This window comes from Pipra filicauda, unplaced genomic scaffold (genome assembly GCF_003945595.2).
Source record: "Pipra filicauda isolate LSUMZ 115617 unplaced genomic scaffold, ASM394559v2 scaffold6_size6359152_pilon, whole genome shotgun sequence".
NCBI classification, from domain to species: Eukaryota; Metazoa; Chordata; class Aves; order Passeriformes; family Pipridae; genus Pipra; species Pipra filicauda.
In genome coordinates this window covers 2,043,745-2,066,345 of record NW_024104865.1, presented here as the reverse complement: position 1 = coordinate 2,066,345, position 22,601 = coordinate 2,043,745, and the positions used below count along the sequence as shown (strand labels likewise).

At 37.2% G+C, this 22,601-nt stretch overlaps 1 protein-coding gene across 1 annotated transcript in view; it reads left to right on the top strand.

Moving 5' to 3' along the window:
• LOC114003160 (cytochrome c oxidase assembly protein COX16 homolog, mitochondrial) overlaps positions 1-22,601 on the top strand; it is a 44,009-nt gene that overhangs the window by 3,838 nt on the left and 17,570 nt on the right. The window contains exon 2 of the mRNA XM_027749842.2: positions 7,831-7,908. Within this exon, the coding sequence (XP_027605643.1) occupies positions 7,831-7,908 (78 nt within the window). The remainder of the gene's footprint in view (positions 1-7,830; positions 7,909-22,601) is intronic.

Sequence of the window (22,601 nt, the reverse complement as noted above, 5' to 3'; positions counted from 1 at the left end):
ATTGCTGCCTGGAACAGTGCAACTTTGCTTTGATAAACACTTGGTCAAGAGACACCAATAATGCATGTCATGTACAGGACAAGAAAAAAGATCAGACTTGAGTGAGTCCCTAACAATTCTGCAGCAATGTGGTCAGTGCTTCCAGGCACCAGTAGAGAAGGTCAGTGACATCTCAGGCTCTTGTTAATGAGCCAGTTAATTTGACAAAACAAAACACCGCTTGCAGATATCAAAAAATGAAATTACATATCTGCGGATTAGTTTTGTTCACTGGTGAAGTCAGGGTCATCTGGGAGCAAAGACTGATGCCCAGAAATGTTTTGCAAATATTCTGAAATGATATTGTGTTGTGCTTTGAGTAAGTGAAGGTGAAAGTTTTACAGGGTTAATGGGATATTTTTATCATTCAAATAGCTAAGTTTTTAAAGATTTCTTGAAATACAACATTCCTAGTTAATTTCATAAAAAACTGCTGAATTCTGAGTCCTGGGGTATGCTGAATATAAGGCACACTTTTCCTCACAGATTCTGGAGGATCTGCCTGTAAAAAGATGATATGAACAACGAGAAATATGGAAGTAATCATCTTTGAGATCTATTGTTGCTATTGGTGTCTATGAGTAAAAACTTATTACGTTATCTTCTGATATTGTTTGAAGAAGGATTACTGCAATCAGCATTTTTCACTTTTAGATATTGCCAGTTTTATTGTTAACATCTTTCACATTATTACCTTGAACAATTCATAATACTGAATTGCAGGACTTTTATTAATATCTATTACTTCATGTAACTTTACAATAAAATTTTACATGCACAGAACAGTTGTGATTTAAATGTTAATGCACTTCTGAGAGATGAATAGAAGTTAACATTTACCCATGAGAAGACAATTCTGATTTCTAATATTTCTAGATAAATTGTGATTGCCTGTAAAAGTCTCAAGTATTACATCTGCAGCCTAGAAAAGCAATAAATACAAAACTGTTTTTAGAATTTTAAAGCAGTTGCCCCCAATCAGTGAATAACATAGTGTTACCTTTATGCTTCAGTGACTCATATTGTAAATATTGGGTCTCTAAGCCTATGATGAGATGCGTCTTCAGCTTCTACTGTGCTTCTGCTTTGCGTCTCCTGTTCATCTATGTGTGTTTGAATCCACAGTGTGGAGCTGTTTGAGACAAAACCACCCCCTGGAACTCTTGTGCTGGTGTGGAAGCCAGTGTTAAAGCTGAATGGGCTTCTGTGGACTGCAGTTTGTGCAGTCTGAATTAGTTTACTTCCATCTTTCAGTTGACTGTAATCTCTTAGAACTTCTGAGCTCACCATTTGAATCAACACGTTAAACTTTTCATTCTTAATCTTTGAGAACTGTTTTCCAGATCTACGTGACAAACAAATAGGCACTCTTTGGTACTTGAGATTTCCCCTCTGTTTCATTTTAAAACACAGAGTGTATTTGCATTGCTTAATGCTGTTAGAATGGACCAGTCTGGCACTTGGGGGAACCAAGGTTCTTTTTTGATCGTCAGAACAGAAACAGAAGTACAGACATGCCTGTTTAAAACTGTGTGTGTTTAGTCCTGCTCTAAGTCTCCAACATCTTCAAGGGTGTTGATGGTAAAAATGTAAGATTAAATGTTCTGTAGAGTAAAAATTAATCTTCATTCCCTGTCCAGGACTGTCAATAGGGAAATATTAGTAGTTGTGCTTCTTTATGTTCTTTAATGCTGGTTTCAGTTTATTGCTGTTTTGAGCTGGGCCTAACACATCACAGGAGCACCAGCTTGCCACGAGATGTAGTTGCTCATTGTACTTCGTTGTCTTGGCTAGATTTGAACCTGTGAGTAGTGGGAATGATAATTTCAATAGGGAATTGAAATTTTGGCCTTTAGAAGCTTATGGAGAAAATGAAGGTGATGTTTAGAAACTGCAGCTTGACCACTAGGGCAGACTTGGTTTCAAACAGCTGCAGAGTGAAATTCCCTTGTCTGACCAGCCCAAGGAGCGTGTGTAATGCAAAATTACAGTGCAGTGGCTGAAAATGACCTTTTCCACTCATTCATGTTGAGGAACTTACAGGTTTCTATCTCTTCTGCATTATTCTTAGATTGGTTTCTATTACATGGATTTTCTGTGTTTTAAAACCTGTTATGAATCAGATATTCAACTAAAGGTTTTGTTTTCTCCTAAGGCATTGGATAGTAACATTGAAAGGTTATGGACAGTTTTTTTGGTTTTGTACTCTGGCCTGTAGCCACTCAAATTGCAATCTTTAAGATCGTTGCTTTGAACACGGCCTTACATGGAGCCAATTAACCTGATACCTTGGGCCAAGTTTAATATTCTGCACATGTTCTACATGCTGTGAAAACTACACTCTTCTGCTTTATCAGTCAGTTACAATTGGCTCCAGTTTATACCAGCTCCTGTCCCAGGTTGCCAGCATGGGTATCCATCTACTGGCATATTTCATCCTTTTTTGAAAGTAATGCAGTTCTACCTTTCTGCAATTTGTGAACTCTAATACACGCATTAAGTCAGAGCATTTGCTTACTTGATGTGCTTTTGAACGAAATAACTACTAATGGATGCATAGTTTTGGTTTCTGTTTTACCCCAAAGGAGGCCTCCGATGTGAACTAAAAATGAATTCAGTTTTTTGCAGACAAGAAGTAAAGGTAGACCCACTTCTGCTTCCGTTGAGAGGATTTAGTAAGTTTCTGAGAATTTGCACTGTTTCTCTTTGCAGTCTCAGCGTTTGAGCCAAGTGCAGGAATGGCTGTAGGAAATAAACTCTAGAGAGTTAGAGCTGGCAGAGGGGGGCGCTTCAGGTTAAGATGACTTGCCTGGGTCTTTTCTGGGACTGGCAATTTGCCCTTCTACTTTATTTAGGGAACAGAAAAGAGACTTCAGTCTTCTGGGCTGCCAGATTGCCATCTTTCACCAGTCTTGCACTGCACTTATGACAGTTCTTTAAAAAGGAAGCCCCAAAACTCTTTGCTGTTATCACTGCAAAGAAAATGAAAATAATTTATGACTGCTCTAGTTTTGAAGCTCCTGATGAATAGCTGGAGAGTTTTGCAGCAGTGGTCTTGAAGAAGAGGGTAGAAAATTACTGTGTTCCTTCTCCAGTGATATGTATCATAACATTTTCTACTACTTCGTGATCTGTGTTGCCAGCAGTAAACATTGTGATTTGGTTAATTTAGGGATTTATGACTTTCTGGCTTTCACAATTGGTATTGTAGTAGGAATGGTTTTCTCTAACAACAGGGATGCCTATAACGTGCCAAATTGCTGGTGCTGCCGAAGAAATAGTTTCTTGTTATTTTGTTAACCCACTGAAGTGAAGTTGGCTGCTTTAGATTATGCAGGAAACTAAAAAAGTAGGGATCTGTTGTAAGTCCTAAGTTCTGCTGTTATGAGCCCTCAGTGACCATCCATTGTAGTTGGTGACAAATACAAGTATTTCCCATTCTAAGATGTGGTTCAAGGGGTCAGTTCGATGCCATCCATAACTGATTGCATAACATACTTCCCAATGGAGAAGTGAACAAATAGAATTTTAAAAGAATGTTATTAAAGATAATTTTATGTCATTTTTTTACATAAAATGTTTATTGAGGTTGCTGAGTGTATGTGACAGATGGTGCTCTTATGTCACATCCTATCTTTCATTTTGTTTTGGAACATACAAGTCTTCCATGCATGCATAATTGCATTACAACATTGTGGGGTTTTTTTTGTGTACTCACTGAAACATAAAGGATTAATCCAATGTGGGATCTTTACTGGGGGGTTGTGCTAGCAGTACTCTTAAGCTGTTTGCTCTGGTGTTAAGTGCTGGCTAACTAGTATGGTTTATGATTTTTGCCTTCCTAAATTAAACTTCAGGTGTAAAGGAAAAAGTGAGAAGTTATTATCATTTCTTCAGTCTGCTGAAAGCATTCAAGTAACTAGACAGATGATGTTCGCTATATAATAATGTTTTATTCTCTGCATTGTGAAGCACATAAAATGAATAGTTCCTTCTCAATAAAAGAATGCAGGTATATATGAACTTTCCAGCTTGAGTATCCTTCAGATGCCAGTGCCTTAATATTTTATGATGTACATGAAGTATCTGTATGAATCTAAAATTGTAATGAAGAAAAATACATATTGGTTTTCATTATATGTGGCATTTTTCCTTTTCAGTTAACTGGAGAGTGAACTTGAGTCTGACTTCATTAGGATGTTGCCAACCTAACTGTTTTATTTATATGGTGTCCTGAATAGCTTCTCCTGTCTCTTTATACCTGGACTAGTGGATGGAACATGCTGGACTTTGCTGTTGCCCTTGGCTTACATTGAACAAATTTGTCCAGTGTCGTGCTTTTTTACCTGAAGAGTGTTTGCAAGGAATATAGAGGCTATCTCTGTTTTACAGATTGGAAAACTGGAAATGTATGTAAGACATACCGAATATACAAAGCCAACAAGCTGATAACGTTGCTGGAAATTTTGAGTCTTATCCCACTTGTGATTATTTTGACTGGAGACTCTTGCAGCATTATTGTTACTTCTCTGTAAATACAGTTAACTGAAATGAAGATACTGAGGACATCTTCCCTCATAATACAACAAAAGAGAAAGGACACCAAACTAGTATTTCTACTCAATGTATTGTCAATCACTGAGTTCTTTGCTACCTTTGAAGGCATTATTATTGCATAAAGTCATTTATACCTTCTTTTATTGGCTTTTGAACACAGTTTCCAGAAATGTAATTGAATAGCTGTCCATTGCTGCTCTGGCTTGTGTAGATGAATGTGATTCATGCTGCGATTCAGGGCTGTCAGCTGACTATATTGACATGCTATTGGTTGGTTAAGTGCTAAATATGGCTGATTCTTGTCTGGTTTTGCAATGAAGTTAGACATCATGTTTGGTTCTTCAGAGCATTGGTCAAGTAAACTTGCAAGCATTTATATTTTTTGTATGAATTCTGTGCTTTGGAAAATTATTTAATCCTAATAACCTTCCAGCATTATTGTGTGTAATATTGCAGCATCATTTGTGCTTTCTAACAGCATCAATGTGCTTTGTCTCAGCTTAACTGATGTTTCATTGTAAGATTCATCAACCGTTGCAGTATTGGAAATGTAAGAGCGACTATACTGGTACTGCCTGATACGTGAAATGTGCCAACTTGCTGGGCTAGTTACACTGCTTATGCTGTATGAAGAGCAAAGTACATCAGAAACCAAGTGGGTTTTTTCCCCTTAGTAGTATAAAGGTGGTGTGAGTGAAACTGCAGTGTCAGGTCACAACCTGTTTACAGGAATTGAGACCTGTGTGTATCAACTTTATCGTGTATAGCTGTAAATGTAAGATGCACTGTGTAATGGATGGTTGCTGTCATATAAGTGATGGGATGTGATGAGAGAAAAGGAGTAGTACGTGACTTACTTCATGCAAAAACCCTCTACTTGATTTCCCTTAGTTGCAGTGTCCATTACATGATCAAAGCTAAAGAGTATAATATTTCTTTTTTAGCTTGCAGCATGTCTTTGTAGGCCATAGGATACCTTTTCATTACAGTTGGACAGTTAAATAATAGTTGGGTTATGAGGAACAGCCCACTTGTTCATATTGCATCTCATAATGGTATATACTCCATGCAAGTTTATTGTTGGGGAAATTAATTTTTAATTGATGTTACAAGTAATTGCTACTTTCTGCGTGGTTTAACAATTGAACCATTTCTAGTGCAGTTGCTTTTGCCCTGCCATAGACTCTCTTTGACAACATACTTATATACAAGAAGGCAGTAAGTTGTGGTTTGTAACAGCCATAAACTTGTCTGTAGCATTTCTGATTTCTGTTTATTAGGGCTGAAAGTCTGTTAACTCATTGTCTGTTAATATAGTACTTGTTAGGAATTAAAGAAGATCAGCTAATGAAAATTTATGCTGAGGCGTCAGCCATGTTAGAATTCAATTATAGTCTGATCTTGAAGACTTTCAGCATCATGTGTTACCATATCTTCAGCTGACAAATATTCTGATTTGATTCAGTAAATATTGAATAATGTTCAGGTTCTTTTTAACCATTTTAACACTTTATTCTCTGCTTCCTTACTTATTCTTTCTTACCAAATACTGGCACAAGGAAGACTTTTTCCCCCCCTTGTTTTCTATTGAGTATTTTCATGATCCAGTATTTGCAAGATCATCATTAATTCTTTGAAACAGTTATGACACAAGTATAGTGCCATGCAGTTTTTGGTCATTTATATTTTTAATTGCTGGAAGCTAACTTGCTACCATATGATGATTTTCTGATTGGCTTTCTGAAATCAGAGTTCTGTGGCCTTGCAGCTGGGTCTTACAGTCGCAAAATTTTTGTCTCTTTGTTTCTAATTATCAGCTAGATGTTTAGACTTATCAAAAGGGCCAGAAAGAGGATCTGGAGCCTTTAACTTCTGACTATTGGTGAAGGGTACCTTCTTCTGTGAACAGAGTACATTAGTTCCTGGGGACCACTGTAACTTCCTAGGATCTGAATGTGTGTGGAGAGTGTTCACATGGTTGTGAGTAGTTTTACCTGCTTGATGGGAAATCACACAGTGTGCAACTTTGAGAATGAATAAATGTAGGTGGCTTTGTTTGTTTGTTTGTTTGTTTAGTTCTAATTTAAATTGAATGACTATGACTTTGTGGCCACAGTTACAAAACATGCATTTTGACTACCTGTGCAGCATAATTGTAATGGTTCATGGACACAGGCCATTGCTGCAAACCTAGAATGTAGCAAGAAATCAGCCAGTGTAAGTTACCAGTGCAACAACAGCCTGTAATGAGGGACTGTAACAGCAATGTGCCATGATAAAAGAGGGTGGTGGTGGCAGGTTTTGATTGTTTTTTGGTTTTTTTTTAATTTCACTCAGGTCCTTAGAGCTTCCTCATGCCTCCACCTTCCTTAGGTGTACATCTCTAGCTGTGTAGCCTTTTGGCCTCCTGTGCATCTTCCTTGAACAGAGAACAGCAGGCAGTCTGTCAGGTTAGATAGAGCCAGTAGCAAGAGGCCCAATTCTTCTACAAAGTAGCTAGATTGCTAAGCTGATTTTCACTTTTTTTTTTAACAATGCTTGATCTTTGGTTGGTCTATCCATTTCTAATGGTAAAAATACATAGTTTTGTGGTATCACTTTGTCATAAGAAAGAATAATTTAATGATTTCATATGTGGATATGAAGCCCCTCCCATTTCTCCCTTTATTGTCTTTATTCGTAAGCTTCACAGGTGTGGAGGGAATTGCAGGACAACTAAGGAAGCAATAATAAAAGGGCAGGTGTGCTGGATATGATTTTTTAGCCTGTGTGATAATCTATTATTGAACTTCAGCTACAGTCATGCTCTGTTCGGAAGCTTAATTAGATCTCTCAGCCACAGACATCAGAGTAAGTCGATGTGGCATTGTTACCTCTCTATAGAGTTTGAAGATTTATGAGAATAAATCCTATGGCAGTGAGGTAAAGGTTCCCTTGCTGCAGTTGTGTCAGGAAACCACATGGAGAGGGGAAGGAAGGAGTAAAAAGAGAGTAAGTCCCTAGAAAGTGTGTGTCATGTAGTAGCTGTCTTTGTATGAAGAAGGAAATCTGTGACATCTAGGCCCAGAGAATGGAAGAAGGCTTCTATACTTATGTTCCAATATATTATTTTCTTCAGCTCCTGGTGTTTCTGTTGGAAGAATCGTAGGGTCCCTTGGTAAATCAGTTGGGTCAGTATGCAAAGTGTTCTTTTTCATGGTAGTCCTAACATACCTGTATTCATTTTGTTTTCAGCTGTATCTCATTGGAGGATCTTTTGGACTCCGTGAATTTGCTCAAATAAGATACGATGTCCACAAACTACATGGGAAGGTAATTGAAATGGTTTTATTTACTTTGCATTTCATTTTGCCCACATACTGTTTTCTAAAGAATTGCTAGGACAAGCAAACTTTGTATAGGGGATTTGCCTTTGACTGCTGGGCCCTGGGGTACAGCTGAGGCTCTTAAGCACTGGGCAGAGTAGGTAGAATAAAGGGGCTGACATGATGATGAAAATCCTTTTACTGTCCGTGATAAGGATCAACATAAATAATAGAAACATTTTGTTCCTTTGGTTGCTTATAAGTGGCAATTCTGAATCCTGAGAAGGAGGTGTAGCACATCTAGAAGAAGGTTATTACAAAGATACTGTATGCAATTTAGACTAAGAAAACTGATATTTTAAAAGGTCCAGTTTTCAAACAGTACTTGGCAGTCAGTATATAATGTTAGATGATTTCTGGGGCTTGGCTTTGTGTTGATTGAGACAAGCAGATACCTTTGACATTGTGCTACATCCTGCTCTTTAAGCTCTGTGAGAGAAACAGGAGCTAGTATTTACCCAGTATGTCAGAATATACTATATAGAAGAAGCCTTTCTTTAAACGAACCTGAAACCTTCTGTCTGAGGAAATAGCATGTTTATTGGTGCTACTTACACCTCCAAGTGTAACATTAGTTCCAAATCGCATTTGAAATTGTCTGAAAGGAGCATATCAGTTCAGCAGAAAGGAATATTGGCTTGCTTTCCATAGCTTGGTAATATGCAGATCTACCTTTGCAATGCAGAGAGACTTTTTGGTCTCGGTGCTGCTGACTTTCAGGTTGCATGAAGCTTTTTTAAAGATTATATGGCATTTTATATAAAAAAAAATTTTGCAGGACTCTGGACGCTGTGGCTTTCTAATGTAGCCAAATCTTTGAGATCCTGAGATGTTGAGAGTTTGAAGACTGCCTTGTTTTGTCTTAGACTCTTGTTGTGGGCCATCTAAATTACTTTAATCATTCCTCATTGATCCTTGTGTTGCATACTTTACAAGCTGTGGCCTTTCATGCGCCATGTGGCCCACTCCTGTTAAGTTCTGTATATGACATAGCCTGTAGACAGGGGAGAGTAATCTTAAAAGTCTTTTCTCCAGAGCTGTCTTCTGGGTAGCTATTTTCTATCAGTCCTAGTCTTTTAGGACTAGTTGGAGCCTTTAAGTTTTTCTCCAACCAGACGAGGATCACAACAGGGGCAAGAATTTGCCCATTGTGTTTCTGTCAGTTTTTTGGTCAGATTCATACTCAGTGAGTTGCATTTGACTCCATGATCTGCACTGTGATTGCAAGCTGGGGAAAAAAACTGTTAATAGTTGTGATCGTTCAGATCTATGAGGCTTTTGTCCCAGCATTTATACTCAAGGGAAACATCTCTGATTTAGTAGTACATGGAAGCTTTCAGTGGAATCTACTTCACCCTGGAAGCTAAAAGAGGCCATCTGAGTTCTGCTCTAACCAGTATTACTTAAGGCTGCAGCATCTCTCCTGTGTTTTCTTTTTCTTTTCATTGTGATTTTATTTAGGAGTAGATGAAATATAAATAAAGAACAGTATAATATTGGCTGAGAACTAGCAACACCTCTGGGCTTGTTTGTAGACGGACAAATCAAAGCAGTGTGTTCTGTTAATTTCTGTTTCTATGTCCAAAAAAAGAGTTGAAGCCATTCTAATTCATTAGATAAAACAGCAAAAGAGATTAGAACATATTTTAACAGAGAAACAAATCTAGTTTAAAATGTACATGAAACTCAGGAAAATAACATTAATTTGAAAATGCTGTTAAAATCCTGATAGTCATAACATCTGGGTTTTTCTGTCACTGGTAAAAATGTTTTTGTGTTGGACTAGAATATATTTTTCTAATATAACACACTTTTGACTACCATAAGTGCTTATCAGAACAGGAAGAAGTGGTCAAGTGCTCCTTTTAGGGGGTTGGACAGTTATATGCAAATGGAAATAAGCAATAAAAAAAATAGGAATTTTTTTGTTGCAGCTGCTCCTTTGGAATAATAAGAATATTTATTAAATAAAACTTTCCATACAAGGAGCTCAAAAGACTTTCACGGAATTTAAATGAATTAAGGTTCATAGTCCTGCTGTCTGAGAACAGGATTATTAATTACATTTTACTGCTGAAAAAATTGAGGTTGCAGAAGTTTAAGCAACCCGTCCAGAAGTAGGCTAGGATTCTTTAAGGATGTGCAAACTCCAGTATGTCCCCTTTTGTAAGCATGACTCCTGAACTTGTTTTCTTGCTAATTCAACTGCTAAAAAGACAGAACTTAGAAAATCCTTTTGTGGTAAATCTCTCATACATTTCAGATGCTAAACTATGATCCTTTCCCTTCAAAAGTATTTGTCCTTTTCCTTTGTCACTCTAACTTCTCATTGTGCTGAGAGGGAAAACACATTAGTAAGCCAGTTCTCGGTCAACAGTGGTATTTCAAAGGCAGCATTATAGTAGAACTGCTGCTATGTAGTCATGTTTCAGTGACTAAGGGGTTAACTGCCACTTTGTGTTCTTGTGGCTTAATAAGTTGCATTTGTAATAATGACTATGTTATTAATGTCAAACTGGCTTTTGAAGAACATTCCCTGATAAAGGAACTAAAATTCATGAGAAAATGGTGGTTTGGACTTTTTAGGGAGTATGGTTTGGTGGTGATGCATTGAGCTGGGGCTAGCATTGGGGTAGGGAGAGAGACAGAGCCTACAGCTGTAGCTGGAGTGGGGCTGGGAAGAAGCTGCAAAAGGAATTATGTCCTCCTGTTCATTTGGGCTATATCTCGGACTGTGTCACAGCCCATGTATAGGATAGAGAGACAGACCCTAGAGCTGCAGTTGAAGAAGGGCTATTAGCATCTAAAGACCAGATATTTCATTCATTTAGTATAACATCTTTGGATATCAAGCCTTGGATATGCCCGTCCCTTGCAAAAGCAAAAAACCATTTTGCCTACACTTCTGTCTTCTCAGAATACCTGGATCAGTCCAATTCCCTCAGCGCACTGAATGTCGTGCGCTGAAAGGAAACTTGCGCTAAGGCTCTTCCTGATGTAATACCTGTTTATGCTGGTCAGAATTCTCCTGAAACTAATCAAGGACTTCTCCATTATTCGTTGTTGCCAATATGTCCATTAATGGAGAAATCATTAGGTTAGATAATTGTTCCTTTTCTGGGAAGAATTTATGCAAATCAAAATTGGTTACAGAAAACCAGGTATGCTTACGGGAAGATCATGTGGAATTAACAGAGTAGAAATTAGGAGGTTTGTATAGGCATTGTTCCAAATGCCTTTATTCTCAAATGGAAAACTGGGCCCTTTCTTTGTCTTACTTTCTGTTGAGTATGTAATTGAAGATGCTTATTTAAGTTTTTTTTTTACAGAAAATGTGACTTTTATTAAATATACAGAAAATGTGACTTTTATTAAATATACAAAAAATATATTTTCAACTATATAATCATAGATTATTTTTATTTACTGTGTGCCTATTGTTGCCATTCAAGGTATAGTAGACACTTGCTGATTCAGATTTAGTTTTGGATATAAGAATCTTGGAATATGTGGTTTGTACTGTTGGCTGTTAGCTACTGTAGAGAGTTGAAGGAAAGCAACATATAAACTACCTGGGAAGATCTAGGCTTTTCCCCATCAATAAAACTTTTAGAGTAAGAGAGTTTTTAAGTTCCAGAATGACTCTTTTGAAGAAGTACGATTGCGAGGTAGGTTCTCAGACTGTTGGGATGGGATAGGACTGAGTTCCTCCTCAGTGCAGCAGAAGCACTTCTAGGAAAGCTGGAATCCCTATGCCATTTTGTTAGGAAAAAAACTGTCAGCCTTTGAAGTCTGCAAATATTTCCTGCTGTGTATTACACATGACAGTGTTACATACTGACCTCTTCAATGTTTACAAACTATGTAGATCCTGTTCACTTTTCCTTTGTCCTATATAAAGTGAGTGTACCCCAAAAGTAGAATGCTAAGAAAATAATAATACTGGTTTCTGTCTTACTGAGGCAGAAAGTAGAGGTAGTAAAGAGTCAAAATGACAGAATGTTGATCTTTTCTATTCCGTGAGTTTTACTCTTGATTCAGTTGCTGTGCCTTAAAATACATATGGCTGTTGTGTGGCATTCCGAGAGTTAAAATCCAAATGAAAATGAAAATACCTGACCTGTTCTTTCACCATCCTCTATGAGCAATACAACTGTAAACCCAGAAAGAGTATTAAAGGAGTGATGATGGTTGTTGGAAGCAGACTCTGCAAGGAGTGTCAAGCCTGCTTTATGCAATTCTTTAAAGGGAATGGCAAAGGTTTGAGCTCCTTAGCTCATGTTTTTGACCATTTGACTGGCATGTAATTACCCATGAGACATTGCTTGTAGACACCTGGAGAGTGTTAGTTTTGCCATTGTCAATTCTGATTTATTGCATTTAATTGGTGTCTTGAGGTCCTAACTCATGAAATTATATAACCGTGGGGATCTCGGCTTTCATTTTATAATCCTAGACCTTGGAATTGGGGAGAAGAGCACATATGGTGTGTAGAGGATTATTCTGGAAACCTTTTTGTCCTTTGAAAGAATGAAGAGTGGAAGAGAAAAGAAGGCTAAACTTATGACACTCTGACTTTCACTGGTTTACAGTGGTTCTTATAATTGGGCTTGATAGTGATTTAGGTGCATTGACTGGTTGGTTATACTTATTATTACAGTTTTAGAATATTGTTGGTTGGTTCCTACTGTTCTTTAACATCATGACTTGAAGCTCATGAATGGGTGTCAGGAGACCCACAGCAGTATATGATTTAAATAACACCCACTGATCTCATTGGAAATTTTATTTCCATCTTGTTTAGGTTCTTGCATTTGTTGCCTCCTCTACCACAGAGCTCCTCTCTGCCTATCTTTCTTAGTCTGTAAAAGGTAGGTAACTAATGCTGTTCTACTTTACATAGGAAATAGGAAACTTAATTAATTCAAATAAAAGAAATTATTTAAATTTATATGGGTATTAAAAAAAATGTCCTCAGGTGAGATCCATTAATTCAAGTATTCTGGGTCAGGGTGAAATAGCAAGGATAAAATTAGGTGAGATGAAGCCTGCTCTAAATATTCTTTCCATGGAGCTTCATTGGCAAACTAGCAGATGGCTTGAAGGTAGAGAAACTCTTATTTAGTCTGTTGTTTGTGCCTGAGGTATTATTGTATTCTGGAGAACCTGATTTGATAGGAGTTTGTATTAAAAAAACTCTGCTTGATTTGAGTGTGAACATATTCAGAATATCTTTAGTTGCTGTCTGGTGGAGTATTTTGGATTGGAAAGGTATCCTTTCTAAACCTGTCAGCCAAAGGAATGTGGAATCATTTTAGTGTCTGTCATTGGACTTGGCAGAACAATTAAGTCTTCTCATCTAGCATTTTAGCATTTATTTATTTATAAATGGATCTTCATGTGTTTAATTGGTTTCAGTAAGCTAATTACACAAGTGCAGTGTGGCAAGGAATTGATGTTGGTGATTATTGTTTTCTTTTTTTTATTTTCCTTAAGCAGGTCAGGTTGGCCTGAGTCTCAAGTTTAATGACAAACTTTGGCTAATTTCCTTGTCTAAGTAGATGTAGTTGATTTTCAAAGACTAAATTAATTAATGAGCTTGGCCCTAGGTCTTCCAAAAATTAAGAAAATAATACACCAAAATGTTTGATGCTTAAGAGAATGTAAGAGGCATACATTTATGATTGCTTATAGGAGAAAAAAAAGATCTTTTTCAGTCAATTGTCTTTAAGTCATGAAGTATGTTTTACTAAATTAAAGCACACCTTGCTTTCAAGCATGGCCTGCTTAGTGGTGGGTTTTAAAATTGTATGTTCAGTGAGGCAGCTTGGCTCCTGATTGATGGCTAAGGTACCCTTTGTTTCTTTTGGCATGGGGGATTTGGAACTTGTTACGTCTTTTGACCGTGGTTCAGAACTATCCCAGGTAGTAATTTCAGTCCTGCAATGTGCCACAGAAATGAAAGGGTAGCAAAAGCTTTTCGTACTCTGTATTGTGGTGGTACCAGATGTTCAGATGTCAGTTTTCTTTCTTGCTTCAGTTCAGTCCAGAGGGATTGTATGGAAATGAGCTCTTTATCCATGCTACTCTTGAAGATTTTGAGGTTCAGCTGCTAGTGTCTGGTTCATGTTTTTGCATTGATTTTTGGCAAAAACTAATCCATTTTAATTGAGCTCACATAACTTCTCCACTTTGTCTGTGAAGAACTGCTTACTGAATTTGCTGTGATACCAGACAGACGTGTATGTTTTTCTTTTCCAGACATTCTTTCAGTTTAGCATACCATTTTTATGTAAAAGGCAAATACAGAGTCAGTCTGGGATTCAGTAAGATTTTTGTTGTCCCGTTCTGAGGCTGACACTGTGGACTTTTGGCTTGTATACTTTTGGTTTACAGTGATTGATCCACCTAGATCCACTGTTTATTGTCACCACAGGCAGCTTAAAGCACTCTAGGATAACTTGGAGTTCAGGAATTGCTGTATGTGCCCTTTCATACCATCTTGTATTAAGTTGAAAAAAAATGAGACCAAGGCCATGTAACCTGTTCTGATGAAATCAGGAGACCTGGCAATGGCAAAAGACCTCTGGTAACAACCTGAAACAGGTTTGGGCTCTCAAAATCACAATATGGATGTTAAAAGTTGGGACAGTCTCATGAAATCAGGATGCGATGATGTTATTGATAGAGATTATGTTGGTAATATGTATGTTCACTGATGAGGGATTAAAGCTGTACTAGTTTTTAACTTTACAATATCTGGTTTTTAAATGAATCTTGAGTTTCAATCTTGCAGTATTGTGCCAGCATAATTTTTGGCAATAAATATGAATGTGTATTGTTAATGATACTAAGTTTGGCCAGAGATCGTAAGTAACAATATTCAGGGTTTCCATGTGTAAATGTTTCACTGAATCCCTGTGAAGCTTTTTTAATAAGTTTGGGTTTTCCATGAAGAAAAGCCCTTACATATCAGTTTCCATGTATGCAGTGGTTACAAATACTGTAGAAATCACAGTACCATCCATGCTGGGATGTCGTTATCTCCTGTGTAAGGATGCATTAATAAACATAATCAAAAATGTCATCTCTCTGAGAGGCAGAGAGATTTTATGCCTTTTATAGAGATTGGAAAAGTCGACTTGAAGTTTCATGACCTTAATATCTGACTAGATCCAAATTTTCATTCTTAAAACTTTCGTTCTGCAACTACCTGGATGTATATTGCTTTTGGACTGAAAGTCCTTTTTGTACCTAAAATTCTTCATTTGGCCAAGCTCTCTAGTACCATAGTGTTTATGGTGCTGCATAGCTTGGCATCTGTTAAATATATGAAAATCTTTTAGGCCATGTGAAATAGGTGTTCCTCAATTTGTGTTAGCTGAGATGTATGTGCTGCCAAGTGAACTGCTGAGTACAACTTGTAAGGCTTCATATAAACTGGCTGTAGGAGTAGGGATGCTGCTTCCTGTGACCTGCTGGTTCAGCCAGAGGGCAGGTACCCAGGATGTGGATGATACTTTAAAGACACATCTCCTTTCTTTGAGAAAAAGCAGTAACCATAAATTTGTAAATTGCCTGGAGCTCCAGGCATTATCAGCTTTCCTTTTTAAAACTCATCTCTGCAAGGAATAGTTAAGAAATCAGAAGAATGAGGGAGTGATTGTGACTTAGTGGTTAGATTACATATACGAAGTAGAGGAAACCTGGTTTTTAATTTCTGTGACATTTGGAATTTCTGTATTTTTATCAAATAAATATTCAATATTAAACATATTGAAGCTGGGCCCCCTTTTTTCAGGACATTATTTTTTCTCTGAAATGAGGGACTTGTTCTTTAAAACAAACAAGCAAAACTTGGTCCATCTCACTCTGAGATGGCTAAAGACTGTGAATCCTAATGGTGGATATACATTGACCAGAATTTCCAAGCATCAAGCAGCCACATTAGAGCTACCACCTGACTATGTTGCCCAGCATCTGTAAATTGCAGGCAAATGGCCAAATTTGTCCTTTTTTTTGTTTGTTTTTGTTTTTCCAGGACAGAATTTTGAGGGGGATAGTAGGAATGCAGGGAGGAAATAGGGAGAAACCTGAACATCTGGCAGCTTTACCTCAGGTTACTGAGCTTTTTTGTGATGAAATACAAAATACAGTTAAGAGTTCCTTGGTTTAAACAGAAACCATTTTCCCATTTTTTAATTCTTGATGGCGTTTCTGTTGTCAAGACTAGATTCAGATGAAGAGAAGGTTATTAACTGGAGAATCTCATTCTGATGCCATTGCAAGTGCAGTACATAAAATGTTGCCAGCTTTCAGATATTTACATTTTATATACTACCAAGATTTCTGTTTGGTTTATTTAAATCCTGTCACATTGCCACAATTAATTACTGGTATTTTTGCCTTGCAATTGAAGTGATTACAAGTGTGTATAACTTAGCTTCAAGCAGCTTTTAGCCAAAACATAATTTAATATCCAGCTGTTTTTCCCAACACCTCCCTCAAACACCAGAAAACATTTAGCTTTCCAGATTCATCTTTTGAAGCCAGTAGCCATGGTGTCAGCAGATTGAAGCGCAAACAGAAGTCCTGGGGTCCCAGTCCCCAGATCAGTGGCAAAATATCTTTCAGAAGAAAGTAGTGCATGATGTACAAGTGTGTTGCAAATTCTAGTAATTTAAAATACAAGTAATTTGGAATATTAAAAGCTTTCTGTAAGTGCAAAGTATTAGAATAACCTTTTTCTTCTTACTATAAAACTTCACTAGATGTCAGTGTGGAAAGTATTTTTACTTAAATGCATTATGCAATATAGAATGAGAAGTGTTAATTCATTTAACAAATGCAGATTTAGGGTGACACTTACTAGAATTTGGTAGTAATTTATTTGTAGAAATGCAGTTTCAGAGCACCGAAAACAATTTTCATAAATTCACACTGAATTCTAAAAATTGTTTCTGTGCAAAAAGACATTAAAAAATCAAAATCTGTTTCAGTATTCAATAAATTTCTGACGTACGTGCTGTAAATCTAAATAAAATTTTAAAACATAATTTAAATTATTTTTAGGGTTAAAACCAGCAGACTTTTTGGTATTGTTTTATATTCTTAATTTTTTCAGTGAGAAAAAATGTTAATGTTTATTTTCTTGCTTTTGGGTTGTGGAAACTGAGGTTGTTTGTATGAGGGTAGCAAATATATTTTCACATGGCTCAAGACAGAGCTTAGGCATTAACTTACATACTTAGAGAAGAAAAAAAGCATATCTATTTGTACATATTTAACTTCAATTAAGAAAAGTATTCCTAATCTGTAAGTGTGCTTGTGCATTCTTGTAACTGTATTATGTGTTTATATTACATTTAAACAATCAGACTATTCTGTGCCTACATGAGAAAGTTGATTGTTTTAGGGTTTTTTTTAGCATTTTATGGTGTTATTTTATTGGATCGTCAGTGCTTTTATTGAAGGTTTAGTCTCCTATGAGATAGTTAGACTTTTCCCTTTAAATGAATTCCTTTTGTTTCTGAACTGATACACCAAACGAAAGATATTAGTTTAGGTACTCTATGTGCCTTTGGTTTCACTATATTGTTAAAGTGGGGTTGTGGCCAGGAATAGTTTACAGATGAGCCTAATTAAACAGTCAGTGAGCATCTGAACATAGGTATTTCTGCTGAAGTACAGAACAAAAGAGAACACCCTCTCCAATGCTATTCTGTCTGCTAGTACAGCAGTGAAAAGATTAGGATGAGAGGAACACAGACTGCTTGCATGCTGGCTTCAACTGCCAATTCACGATTTCTCTCTTGAAGTTACTTGCTTTGAACAGACATTTAAGTGACCTTTCTGTTTTTCAGAGTTCACACAAAGAGGTTGATTCTGTGCAAAGCCAGGACTAAGGGAGCCATAAGGAAAAACTTAAGCTATGCTTGCACTAATTTTCCAGGTTTAACTTGCATAGTGGGTACATAGTCATTAAAAAGCAATATTTGAAAAATATGATTAAAAAGATGCAACTCTGCTCGATTTGCATTCGGAAGTTGAATTTTGGATTATTTCAATGTATTAAGTATCTTCTTTTTAGAGGCCAAAAGGTTTTTGGTTTTTTTTCCCCATAAATACTGGCATCACAAATTCACACCTTTTTTTTTTTTTAGTACAAAAAAGAACATTTTTTTGTGCTGAATTTTACCGTGAAATTAAATCCATGCTAGGATACTGAGAACCAAGGCTTACAGAACTAATTTATGTTTTATAAATCAAATAAATAAATATGTACGTGAAAATCAAGCTGGATGTGAAAGCATACAAAAATTGATTGAGTACTTTCTTCTTAAAACTGAAAAATCTAGAATCTTTGTTAGTTTTTATGACCTTATATGTGAGAAATCTAGATATGCTTAAATGCTTGCTAAAGTATGGGATGGTTAGGTCTTCATATTAGCCTTTAACTTAATTGCATTTCCCATGGTATTATCACATGAAAAAGGATGGTCCAGAGTTTGGGATTGTAGGTCTTTTTTTGATCAATCTGGAAGCAAGTAGAAGATTTGGATTTTGAGAGATCACTGGTGCACTGTGTACTGTAACTCTGGAAACTGCTGGTGTAACAACATTTTATATTGCTCCTTTGGAAATGTCTGCATCGATTTCTGTCAGAGGCTGGATGAGATTTTTTTTAACTGTCTGTGTTCTATGCAGATCATAGGAAAGAGTCAAAGGACACAAAGCTAGGGTTTATATCTAGTCTCAGCTGTCTCCCCACTCTTCATAAGCATTCCTATCCAGGCGATATCCTTGGATCCTGTCCTATGCAGTACAGAATCAACAGAGTCATAGAATAGTTGGAAGGGATGTTAAAGATCGTTCTGTTCCAACCCCTGGCCATGGGCAGGAACAGTTTCCATTAGACCAGGTTGCTAAAAGTCCTATGCAACCCGGCTTTGAACACTTATGGGAATGGGGCATCCACAACTTCTCTGGGAAACCTATTTCAGTGCCTCACCACCCTCACAGGGAAGAAAGTAGCCTTATGTAAGCGTTGTTTGTGTATTAAATATTTTAAGTAATGTAGTTAAAGGATTGTTGTGACTGAAGCACAAAAATGGTATGTTTTGCCTTGCCCTTCTCTGTTACCTAAGACTATATGCCAGAGAGTTTGGCATGAGTACAGTCTTCATTGTACATTACAACCTTTACAAGCTTTGTTCCTTTAATTTCTTGAGTAGAATGGCACTCAGCTTGGCTGTAGTTTACACTGGAGTAGAATGGCACTCAGCTTGGCTGTAGTTTAACACTGCATTTCCTGAGTCCTGGGATTTATCCTCTCCTGTCTACAGCTTCTCACTCTGCTCATAAACCAGAACTTAGAATATTTATGACACAGACTTTTGTAGCAATTTATGGGAGTCTTCTCGAGGAAGATTAAAGTTGACTGATCAGCAAGGTTGCTGATTTTCCATTTTGAGGAGTTAGGCATATGATAAATGTTTTTAAATAAGATACTCTAGTGGGAGAGCTAGAACTGGTGATTCTGGTTTACTCCAAGTTTAAAAAATGGGTGGGGAGAACAAATTGAAGAATTTCATATAAACAGTCATTTTGTGGACTCTGTATTCTGAATACTGCAGGAAAATTGTGTCCTGTGTATTTATGCTGGTGGGAGCAGATGAAAAAATAAAAAAGCTTAATTCACATTCATTAAATTCAGGCCATCATCTTCTCCCATTTCCAAAGTAAAAGCTGAAATCATTCTCAGTGGGATGTTATTTTGTGGAGGATAGGGTAGGAACAGAAACTCATGTTTTAGTAAAAATAACAAACTGATTTTAGAGTAGAAACATCTTCTACCACTTTCTGGAAATGCTTGCTAGAGGGAAAGTTCTGTAAGACTTTGGCATACAAATATTTGGTCAGTACATGCCAGTCTCTGGACACAAGTATACACTGTACTGCACAGACTTATGTGAGAGGAGACTGTTAAAAGCACAGTCCTCTTCTCATGATGTGGTTGTCTCCTGACTGTTTCCTTGTGTAGTAACTGAAGCCATAATTTTAGAAGATGTAATATTTTCAAGACTTGGTTTGCTCTAAAGCCCATGGCTACAAATAGTACATGGACAAATAAATAATAATGGCTACAGCATAGAAAGACTGCTTGTGAAAGTGGGCTGCTTAAGTCACGAATCGAGGCATACGTACTGCGGACAACTGGTATGTTACCCTGAAAATCAGAATGTGAATCAACTTGCTCCTCCTCTCTGAATGCTGAACAGGAGTGACACTACTAATCTGCTTTGTACTCCCATGTTTCATAGAATCATAGAATAGTTTGAGGTGGAAGGGACTTTTAAAGGTCATCTAGCCCAACCCCTTGCAGTGAGCAGGGACATCTTCAACTAGATAGGTTGCTCAGCGCTCTGTCCAACCTGACTTTGAATGTCTCCAGAGATGAGACATCCACCACCTCTCTGGGCAACCTGTGCCAGTGTCTCACCTTCCTCGCTGTAAAAAACTTCTTTCTTATACTTTGTCTAAATCTACCCTCTTTTTAGTTTAAAACCATTAACCCTTGTCCTATTGCTACAGGCATTGCTAAAAGGTTTGTCCCTATCTTTCTTATAAGACCTCTTTAAGTACTGAAAGGCCAGAATAAGGTTTCCCCGGAGCCTTCTCTTCTCCAGGCTGAACAACCCCAGTGCTCTCAACCCATCCCCATAAGGAGAGGTATTCTATCCCTCTGAACTTCAAAAGGGATGCTGATGGTGTTCTTTGTGCTCCCTTGCAGAAGAGCTATCCTTTCCTTATCATGGAGGTAAAGTTAGTGACATTTACAAATTTCACAGTCACCGTCTGACTATATTATTTACTTCTGCGCCAAAATGAACTGTGGTCACTGAGGATCAATACAACATTGTTAGCTGGAAAATTTTTCTTAGTAGCAGGACATTTAGATTTATAACCAGAAATACTTGTGTCACAGACAAAAAAATTCCCTTTTTTGAAATGAGTGTACAGTTTCTCACAGTGCACTGCAGGAGTACCTGACTTGGTAGGGGCTGCAAGCACCAGGTATTCCTGCTTTGCTATGTAGTGATGCCCCTTGTCTGCACCCCAAGGTGCACTGTTTCTTCCACCTAGAAATTCTGTCTAGGTTCTAATTGAAAAACTGAAATGTCAGCCTTAAAATGAGAAGTGGCAGCCACATTTTAGAAGGTTTTTAGGTAGTTACAGCCTCAAGTAGCTGCCTACAAAGATTTCTAAGAATATATCTGTGCTTAACATCTATTACTTTTAACCATCTAAGAATTTTTTTTTTAAGTCTGTTTCTTTGGGAACCTTTTGAAGTTAAGTAAGGGTAGGTTTGAAGGAACAGTGGGAGTGTGAAATGGGCCAAAATTCTAATTTGAAAACTGTGTTCTTAAACCCTTTTTGGGATTTTTCTGTATTGGACTTGCCCTTGCCCTTTCAGTTGATGGAATATGAAATAAGCCTGTATAATGCAAGTTACTCTGAGTGTTTCATTCATTTTTGCTGCAACTGCTACAAAGGGAAAAAACCCAAACCTTCACCTCAGGAAAAAAAAGAAGTAAAGCCTTGAAAAATTGTATTTACAGTATTGGTTTCAAAGCCTTGCAGACAGCATCTCAAAAAATACTTGCATCAAATATTTCAGTAGTCTTTCAGTAAGAATTTAATGTGAAGTTATGCTGTAATTATAGATGCACACATCTTTGAATTCCATATTTAGAGACAAAGTTTGAATTTAAATGCATCTTTAAGGAGCATCTGAGATTTTGCCGAACAAGGTGGAGTTCTCTAGTGTAAAGGGATATTGTTTTCTGTTCCCTCCTGTCTCTTAAATAATGATGCAGAGGACACTGTCAGGCTATTATGGCATTTGGGCTTTGTCTGCTGCCCTCATCATATTTACTAGTACAGATTTGTATCTATAATTTAGCTGATGATTCATTTGCCAGTACATAGGTGAATACTTCTTGCTCATTTGGCAGTATGTGTGTTGGCATAGCAGTCATCATGGAAGCAAAATGTATGTGTTTGTATTTGGATCTTGCAGCAGATGTGTAATACAAAAGAGCTGCTGCTTTGGCATGGGCACTTTCCTGGCTCTGCCCCCACTTTAAGTGTTCCCTTGTTATCATCTGCGATTGTGACTCATATTGGTGTTTATCTGCATTTTCAGAATGAAAATAGCATCGTTCTGTTTTCCTTTTTTTTTGTTCTTGTGATGTTTCAAAGACAGTGCAGCATCTTACAAACACAGTGGAAACAGAACTTTATAATACAGTTTTTCTCAACTGCGATATTGATTCCTAAAACAACTTGTAACCCATCTGTCTCCATTTGGTGGCTGAAAAGCAGGGATTTGCAATCAGGGTATTAGAATGTGCAGGTGGATCAACAGCTCTGTGGAGTCAAGTATGTTTAAATTACTATGTGTGGTAAGTATGTATACAGGGAACAGAAAAGGTAACGATAAGAGAAAATACATACTTGCTCCCTTTTTTTATTTTTTTTTTGTGGGACTTGGAGCAAAAGTGGACTTAAGATGTGTATATAGTTTGCCCTCAAGTCAGGGTTTAACTAGTCTTATTTGGTAAATTAATTTGCCGA